General features: G+C 39.0%; 2 protein-coding genes across 2 annotated transcripts; both read right to left on the bottom strand.

Moving 5' to 3' along the window:
* Positions 1-239: 239 nt before the first annotated feature.
* On the bottom strand, positions 240-4,318 carry pnmt (phenylethanolamine N-methyltransferase). Its single transcript, XM_042508658.2, has 3 exons — positions 3,393-4,318; positions 2,081-2,291; positions 240-1,530 (listed from the first exon to the last, which is right to left on the bottom strand). Exons 1-3 carry the CDS (start codon positions 3,562-3,564, stop codon positions 1,092-1,094), a joined length of 822 nt encoding a protein of 273 aa, XP_042364592.1. The 5' UTR covers positions 3,565-4,318; the 3' UTR covers positions 240-1,091.
* Positions 4,319-5,681: 1,363 nt separating this feature from the next.
* LOC148186321 (uncharacterized) lies at positions 5,682-8,348 on the bottom strand. The gene is made up of 3 exons (XM_088070208.1): positions 7,858-8,348; positions 7,070-7,235; positions 5,682-6,453 (listed from the first exon to the last, which is right to left on the bottom strand). Exons 2-3 carry the CDS (start codon positions 7,195-7,197, stop codon positions 6,171-6,173), a joined length of 411 nt encoding a protein of 136 aa, XP_087926334.1. The 5' UTR covers positions 7,198-7,235; positions 7,858-8,348; the 3' UTR covers positions 5,682-6,170.
* Positions 8,349-9,278: the final 930 nt, after the last annotated feature.

Here is a 9,278-nt window from a genome sequence, read left to right as displayed (position 1 = left end):
TGACAGAGTGTATTTGGATACATATAAAAGCAGAGTGTGAGTTTATTAAATGAAGTCCCTGAACACATTTTTGCACTTTTATGATCTTTGTTCCTGTCTTGTGAAAAGACTCGGATGTTTGCAGACTATCTGTGTTCTTTACCGCAGCTACGGAGGTATTCTCAAATACGTCAGAAGGTCACCAACAAAGTAAGGCAGTTTAATTTAACACATTTAATATATTTTAAGATTAGGCAAATCAGAAAACACAGAAGAATTAGTTTTGATTATGTTTCTTTTTACCCAGTCTGTAGCTGCCTACAATATAAACTGTTTTGGTTTCCATGGTTGATACCAAGGAGCAACTCAATATGGCAACTGACATCCAGTGTTCAGTACTTCTATTTACACAATCATATTTTAAGATTTAAAATGCTTCGTTCACCGGAGACATGCTAGAGAAACGGTAAGAATTCAACATATCACTGGGTGAGTAATTGGTATACAAATGGACATTTGCAGGGGTGAAGTATTCCTTTAAGTTTTACCCATGGTACTGCAATGATTGATGGTTTTTCACACATAACTATTATCAAATTTAAACTGCTACCACCCATCTCTGCCCCCCATCTATTTGAATATCAGCAGTCTGTTTTTATATATTTTTTGAGGCCTTTATTCACATTATTTCAAATTACAAAACATGAAAGGAAGCTCATGAACCACTTAATTAAAAACTAAAACGAAGCATATCAAAATATACTGTTTAAACGCTATGTTGTAGTGCTTTGATAGGCCTATGCCTACAACAAAAAAATTGAACCATTACATACGTGATGCTGTAGTTGCCCTGTTTGAACTGCAGGAGGCAATGTGTAATTACATTTCTAACACTGAGAGCTCAACAAAGGGGTGTGTTTGCTTCTAATTCACCCTCAGAAAAGAAAAAACATTTACTGGACCACTAAAATAAAATTAAATGAAGTGAAATATTTTATCACGTGTTTGTGTGCTGCATTCTGTGCTAAACTATGCATTTACCTTGGCTTAATAAACCTTCTTGCTTTTAACTTTAATACATTTTAATCATCCCCACGTCTCCCACTTAGCTTTTAGTCCTTCCTTGCCTTTACAAAAAACACCCCAGACACGTCATCGACTCCCACCCTCATGTCCTGAGGCAGGGTGTAAACTTCAAGCCTGATCAGGGTGTAGCCATTCTCCTTCAAACTAGCACAGACCTGGGCCTCATTCAGTGGGACCACAGGGATCTTTACCCCAGGCCCCCCGAAATAGTAACTTTCTCCTAGAGCTCCGATGAGCAGGAGGTGGCCACCGGGCCGCAGGAGCCTCCCGATGTGGCCCATGGCCCTAGTAAAGGCAGCCAGGTCAGGGCTGACACTCTCAAGACAGAAGCTGGACACGAGACAGTCGGCCCCTGCTGAAGGAAGGGCGTCAGGGGCCAGAGGCTGAGGGCGGTGCACATCAATGGGGAGGATGTCTGTGATGACCTGACGGAGCTTGGCAGCTTTCTCTGTCCATGCTGAGGGCCTGGTGGAGACAAAAACAGAGAATCAAGAAATAAGATCGAAAGAGCCATCATAGATCAATCCTTTGAAACCTGAGCAAACTGATTTGGTTATTTTTTTGTCATCTTTTGCCATTTGTGAGACATTTCATGTCAAGTTGAACATTGCCTTTTCCCCCATGTTTTTGAAAGAAATTAATAAATCTTTCAAAAACATGAAAATTTTGTCAGGTGTTAAAGGCTTAAATAGTTTGTTAGAGGCGTTTGGACGCCTTTAAACCCTTTAAACCTGGTTTCATACTCATCACAGCATAACTCTGCACTGGTTCTGAAGCATTTTCAACCAGCTTTGTCCCGAACAAGACGTGACATGAATCTTTTGCTTTTTTTTTTGCAGAAGTTCATGGTCCCTAGAGGACCATTCCTAACAAAGTTGGTGGTCTCCCAACTTCTTTTTGCATAGGACATACCATACATTATAGAAATATATCATTTCCAGATTCTGATTATCACTGAGTGATATTTCAAGGTATCTCAACTCTCCAGCCAGAGTTTAAAGGGATCCAGTCGTACCGTCGTCCCTCCAGTTTACAGACGTGCTGCAGGTACGGTGTCCAGTCCAGACTGCAGCCTCCTTCGTTCTGGAGCCAGCCCCTCAGCACCTTCCTGTTGACCTCCAGGAAGTCTGTGAGGAGCACCTTGTTGAAAACCTCACAGCCACTCAGCACCTGGTACAGAGTGGGACCCGAACCTATGTCCACCAGCAGCTCACCAGTCACGTCGCCTGGAAAGGTAAGTCGGTATGGTATTTAGATATTTCAAAACTATTATATGAGTTAGATGTGTTTTAGAGGTTCCGATCATTTGTACTGTGGAAATGCCAAGCATACCTTGGTTTTATGACACTACATTAAAAGAATATTTCAGTCACAAAGTGACCATTTGTATATCAGTAAGTCATGCTGTTGAATTCTTGAAGATTTTTCTCAAATCTCACACAGTTTTGCAATTGAATCCAAGTTTCATTTATCCAGCCATATGCTCGGTACTTCCCAAACACATGCATTTTTTTTCTAATAAACCTTAGTATTGGAGGTTTTGATAAGAGCACAGGTAAATTTAACTTTCGGTTCAGTTTTAAATTGTAAGTTTTTGCAAAAATGCATGTGTTAGGAAGTACTGAGCATATCCCTGCAAAAATAAGACTTAGATTATACTGTGTGAGTTCTGTGGAAGTTTGTAAATGGATACTTTGCTATACTTCTGCTGTTAAATGTGGCCCAGAGTCAATCAATAAATCAATATATTTGCTGTTTTCCTTGAAGGCATGTAAGAAAAACAGACTTTCCTTCCTGAATTCAAGGTTACAAGGCTCAACTAAGTGATATACAAATGGTTATTTTGTGGGTGAAGTATTCCTTTAAGCCTACTCAGAAATATTTATTGATGCCCCTTCATTACCTTAATTCTTTAACAGTTTACTATGAATAAAACATTGTTGCACACTATGACTACTACTGAATGACTAAAACTTGTTGCACCGCTTTGCTGAGATCATATCAAACTATTGAATGATATCTGAATACCTATAACACCAAATGCAAATTCATACATTTATTTGATATCCCATATAGCTATCCCTTCAATTTAGCCTCTTCATCTGGAAATTTGTCAAGAAAAAAAACAAAACAAACATCTTTGTATGTGAACAGTGTTTGGAGTCACTTAAGGTTTATGGAGAGAAGGAAAAAGTTCAGAATTTTCAGTGACAGATTATTGTATGCATTGTGAGAAAAGAGACTATATGTTTAATTAATTTTTATAGCTTTTAATTGAACAAATGTGTTTTGGAAAGCTGACATGACCCATCACCCAGTCTCCTTACCTTCAGTGAAAGCTCTGTGCAGGCATGCCAGCTTCCACGGCACAATGCTGTCCTTTCTGTCAAAGTCAGCCCGTGGAGGAGTGTAGTTATACTGCAGATACGCTGCAGGATCAAATCCCTGGTAGCATGCTGCCATGGCTGCCACTCCATTCTCTTTTCGCTTTTCTTCCATCCTCCTGTTTTCTTCTTAACACTTCTGTTTTGTGGTTAGCTTTCAGGTGCCCATCTACCGCCTTATATACCTGTGCATGTGGGTGTGTCTGTGTCATTTTGTGTGTCTCTGTGCTTTGGGCTACTCATGGGCAGAGATAGCAGTCCTGTTTTGGGGCCCGTGTTGCAGCCTGATAGCATTTGTTCTGTTCATGTTCCCTGCCCTGAGGCGCTGATACCATCAGATCAGGGGGGTTTCCTCCAACACTAGACCCACTAATGGACTCCTCACATGGCTTTCAGATCTTCCACCCACCTCTCAGAAGCCCTCCATATCTCTACAATCATTCTAAAGGGCCTTTTACACACAAACAGTGGACCGGTTTTGTCTCAGGCAACCCTGTTTGGTAGACACAAACAGGTTTGTCTCCATCTCCATTTTACCATTTTTACTCCGATGATTAGTGGCAGAGAGATAAGTAATGGTGAATAGTGAAAAGGAAAAGGAAAAGTCTCATGTTGACGAGCGATATTAAATGACTTCAAAATCAGAGGTTGTTGTAGTGCATAAAAAGAAGCTGTAACTTTTGAAAATATGAAGTCCACTAAATAGGAGCAGGATGATATCCAAGAGTACAGAAGACAAGAAAGGCCGTGCTTGCAATTAATTTTTTTTATGCTGTCATCTCAAGATCACAAGTTAATTGTCTTGTTATCTGAAGAAACTGAGCTTTGTTTTCTCGAGATAGTGAGATAGCTTATATCAAATATGCAAATAAATGGTTGTTTCCTCTTGTAACACGTAGACCTGTATCATCCAGTTTACACTGACTTGCCTTCACACTGACACGTGGGAGTGGTTTTGTGTTTGTGTGTGCGTGGGGTGGAGGGAATTCATGTTTGCTGTGAGCCGTGGGCTGTGAATCAGGGCATGATTGCAGGCAGGTGTGTCTGGGTGTGCCTGCTCCATACATTAACCCGTGACTCAACGAGCTTTGTTATCTCAAGATAGTAAAATAATTAATTTTTGATCTCAAGATAGCAAAAACTTTTTGTAATAATTGTTTTTTGCTTCAGACATACAAGCAAAAAACAACCACAATACAACACACACACATAAAACAAGACAAAGTAAAACCTATTGGCAAACACATGCAAATTGTTGCTGATATTTTAAGGACTGGATGCCTGATTAAAATTGAATATTAAATAGCTTCAATTAAATAACCTTCTTGGGGTTACATTTTTTCAATTATAGAGTCTTGTGAAAATAATATATAATACTTATACTGTTTGTATATTGCCGGTTTACATTTATTTTGCATGTCAAATTTGGCAGTGTTATATCTGCTCTACTAAATGAATTTGGTGACTTGTATTTTCAGTTTGAGCAGACCCAGAAAGTCAACAAACTAACTCATCTCCTCACTTTGTTGTAGATGTTATGGATGTTATTATGGTTCTTATAGTGCCAGGGAATGGGGCAAAATATTATTTATGGCTCCATTAAAATAGCTTAGTAGATTTTTAAACCACTAACCACAATGGCCAGCTGACTAAACAGTGAGCTTCATCCCCTGATTGAATTAATTTTCCTTCTATTCCCAGAGTATCCCGAAGCAGCAGCTGAACCAATGTGGAACATAGCCATGTAGTAATCAAACGTATTCTCCCCAGGAGTCTCTTAACACCGCGCTCATCCCTGGCAGCTGAACTAAAATCCCAAACACACAAACACACAAACACACACACACACACACACACACACACACACAAACACACACACACACACACACACACACACACACGCAAACATACACTGACCCTCTTCAGACATCCAAAATATTACAGTGTCCAAGAGAGATAAGGTATTTTGGATGTGGAATTCAGCCAGGTGATGTAGTTAAAATTAGAAAATTACAATTCGAGTCACACCGAGTAAAAGGGGTCAAGAGTTTTCTTTTCCAGGAGAAAGTGAATCCAAAACATATTAAATTCCTTTGGCATAACTTCTGAGTCTGCAAATAGTCAGTGTTTATGGTTTTTGGACTGAAGTGTGATTGTAAAAGCTGCAAAATGTTCCCATTTGCATATCCAACTCCAGGAAGAAATAAAACAGCTTACATTAAAACATATGGGCATACATTTTAATATGTTTAGATTACAATAATCATTTCCCAAAGAACTCAAATTAATTAATTTATATTCGGATTAACAGAAAAGTGATCAATTAGGAATCACACACAATACATCAAAATCCTATTCTAATCTCAGTCTTCTCGCAGATTTCTATACACAATCTATCTACAGTTATAGTAAAATTACACTTATAAAAAAATTATAGCCTGGAAGGATCAACAACATGACCATTTATGAGCAAATCTTTTCATGCAAATAATTAAATTTCTCTGTGACAGTTAATGTTAAATAAAAAGTTATTTTAATTTTTTTTTGAAAGAACATATTGGTTATTTTTATACATCATACTTTTAGCCAAGAAGGCATATTACATTGTAATGAGAATTTAGTTTTATCACAAACATAAACTAAGTAAGCTAAAAAATGAAACATAGTCATAAAATATAACAATTTTCATTTGTTAAAATATATTTAGGAGAACCAAATGTTTCAGGCTGAGAACCTTGGCATCTTTGCCGTCTTTACCACAGTCTTCCTCTCGCTCATCTTTGGTGTCATGGTCAGACGACATATTTCCTTCTGGATATGGGCAGGGCCTCGCTGCACCTTCAGCCCCACAGCAGAGGGGTCAGAGACAGGCTGATGGGGTCGTCTCGTTGAGTGTGTTGTGGGATTTGGGCAATTCTTGCTGATGGCCCCTGAGAGAAATCGCTGTAGGAGCCTCCTGGCTTCCCAGTGTTTCTCTGAGCGCTCTGCCTCAGTTAGTGTCAGCCTGTAAAAGAATCAGAAGCCACATACACACAAAAACGTATTTCTAGGCACGTTGGTTAAAGGTTCGGTGTGTAAGACGTGTGCTCACCTTTTTTCTGATCCAAACTCTTCCTCTACAAAACAAACTGACCTGGTGTTTAAACTAGTAAACTTTTAGTCTAAACTAAACTAACTAAAAACACTGAATAAAGCAGTTTCACATTTAAAAAATCCAGTGTTTTCCAAACACTGCTCATCGCGGAGGGGCTGGCAACTATGGTCAACGCATAAAACGCAAATAGCCATATATACAGCCAGTGTTTGTTTTGTCAGGTGTAGGCCAGAAACATGGCAGTGCAACATGAGGATCTCTGCGGACAAAGACCTGTTCTGTACTTAGATAAAAACGGCTCATTCTAAGGAAACAAAAACACATCATTTCTTAGTTTCAGGTGATTATATATATATTAAAAAACATACTCATTAGATTATATTCAATTTCTGCCAATTTACCCCCCTAAATACTACATACTGGACCTTTAAGTTTTATCACTGACATGCTTGGTCCCTATACACTTTTAAAAAATCATTAATTTCAAGTGTTTGAGTCTGCTGATGTGGAAGATGTTATCACTAACCTTTGGTGAAGCTGTGGTACGACGGTGAGGCAGTGCCAGTGAGCCGTGTAGCTCTGTCCTGTCTGCCAGTCCTCCTCCAGGACACTGCACTCCAGCTCAGCTCGACCTGCACCACCCACACTGCACATCCCGGCTGCTGCCTCCACCAACCAAACCAACAACCAGTCTGGATAAGAGAGATCAGAAGACTTTGGATTAAATGTACACAGAGGAACTCACACACTGTGTCTTGCCTATAGATTGCGAACATGGCAAAGTACTTAATCACATCTTTGCTAGACACATACTTTTATTTAATATTGTGGCCCCACATCCTTTTCATGACTGACAGGTTTATTCAAACACTTCACTGAGAACAGAAAAATATGGAGCTGTAGCTAAAAAAAGGTGATTATTTTTAAGTTATCACACTTATGAGTAGAGTCCATGCAATTTACTTTGCTATGCAAATATGAAATAATGGTCTCATTTTTTGACAATTTTCCTGTGTTCCTGTGTTCTCCCGTGCTCTTGTGTTTTAGACTGTAGGAAAATTTTCCTTTCTGCCTTAAAGGGACAGATATTATATAAAATTTTTACACATGTTATATATAGTCTAGTTTAGATACTACAAATCATCCTCCTGACAATCTCATCTAGTCACTGTAACATTATACTCACTTTCAGATCATTTTAAGTGCAAACTGTGGCAACTGATGTGACGGTAAGGAATAGAGTAAAAAAAAACATTTAAAAATAAAATAATAAAAAAATGCACTTTTGGATAGTAGAACAGAAATGCAACTTACTTTTTCTGTCGATCCTGTCTTCTGACAAAATGTCTTTACGCTCACTCTTTATGAACTCTTTTGCTACCTTTCTGTTTATTTCTGCAATCTTTTCTGTTTGAAGTTTGTCAAAACTTTTTCCACAAATAAATTTTGATCTTCAAACGGTGCGACTCCTCTGATCTGCTTTTCTTCAGTAGATAACTGGTCAGCTTGAATATGTGGGCTGAGTATTTGGGGGGTTATATAGTTGTGTGTCTGCAGCTATTTTAGAATGGCTCTGCTGCTGAGACATGCTGATATTAGAAACAATCCACATGCTGCCACTTGGACCGTGGGGATAATGAGTTGAGGCATAATGAATGAAACACACATACACACTCCAACACAACCCAATTACTGTAGAAAGTCTTCCAAAGAATCCTCAAGCCCAACACGTGGGATTTATCCAAAACAAGACATAGTTAAACTGTCCCAGATCAACAGTATATTACATTCACACTCTCTGGCAAAAAAGCACAGCTACATAGAGACACACACACAAAAAAAAATAAAACAAAAACAAGCAAAACCACCAAAAGGTGTGTGTCTTGCTCTGACAAAGAAGAGGTGGTGGGGCCTTTTTTACGTCTGTGCACAGGGGCCCATTATCTCATAATCCGCCCATGACGAATGTACAATCAGGGGATCACCACGTTTAGGGGTACATGATGTTGCTACAAAAATTGATGTCAATCCATCCCAAAAAGGTTTTTTTTCAGAGGTGCTTTAAAAGTGATATTACGATGTGTTGCAATCTGCTACAAAGATATGGTAATATTAGTGTTACTTTTTGTAAGAATGTGACTGTGCAAAGTTCCTTACCGATAATATGTCACTCTCTTATTGTGTTGTTGTTGAGTGTATTGAGTGTTGTTTTAATTTTGTTCAGATCTGCAGTTAAGTAAATTTATCAGCTACAAAAGTTTGTTTCAGTTGGAAAAATCTGTACTTCAGCCAAACAAAAGGGATCAAAATGAACGGACCTGCAATAAGTTAAAAGGTTGTGCAGATACACAAACACACACACACGCGCGAAAGCACACACACACACACACACACACACACACACACACACACACACACACACACACACACACACAGTTAGTGGATTAGTGGAGTCAGGAGCAAGGTGCGGGTCAGTTCTTTCCCCTGAGTCAGATGGACTGATAAAAGAGCAAAGAGGAGGAGAAACACAGAGGAACAGATAAAGGGCAAAAGTGGACAATGGAGAAAAGAACAGGACAGATATAATGAGATAATACACATTTAGCCAGAGCTACAGGAGCCAATTTAGTTATCTATACTCCTTGGGGCAGTGGCAGTCCGACAGTGTCACTCAACTCTGCTCTGGGTGACTTTTTATTTTGTCACAGCAGGTTAGCGCAGGCACAGAAAACTTT

The sequence above is a fragment of the Plectropomus leopardus genome, chromosome 19, assembly GCF_026936395.1.
Source record: "Plectropomus leopardus strain MGB_pleo_1.0 chromosome 19, ASM2693639v1, whole genome shotgun sequence".
Taxonomy (NCBI): domain Eukaryota; kingdom Metazoa; phylum Chordata; class Actinopteri; order Perciformes; family Serranidae; genus Plectropomus; species Plectropomus leopardus.
This window is presented reverse-complemented; position numbering and strand designations above follow the sequence as displayed.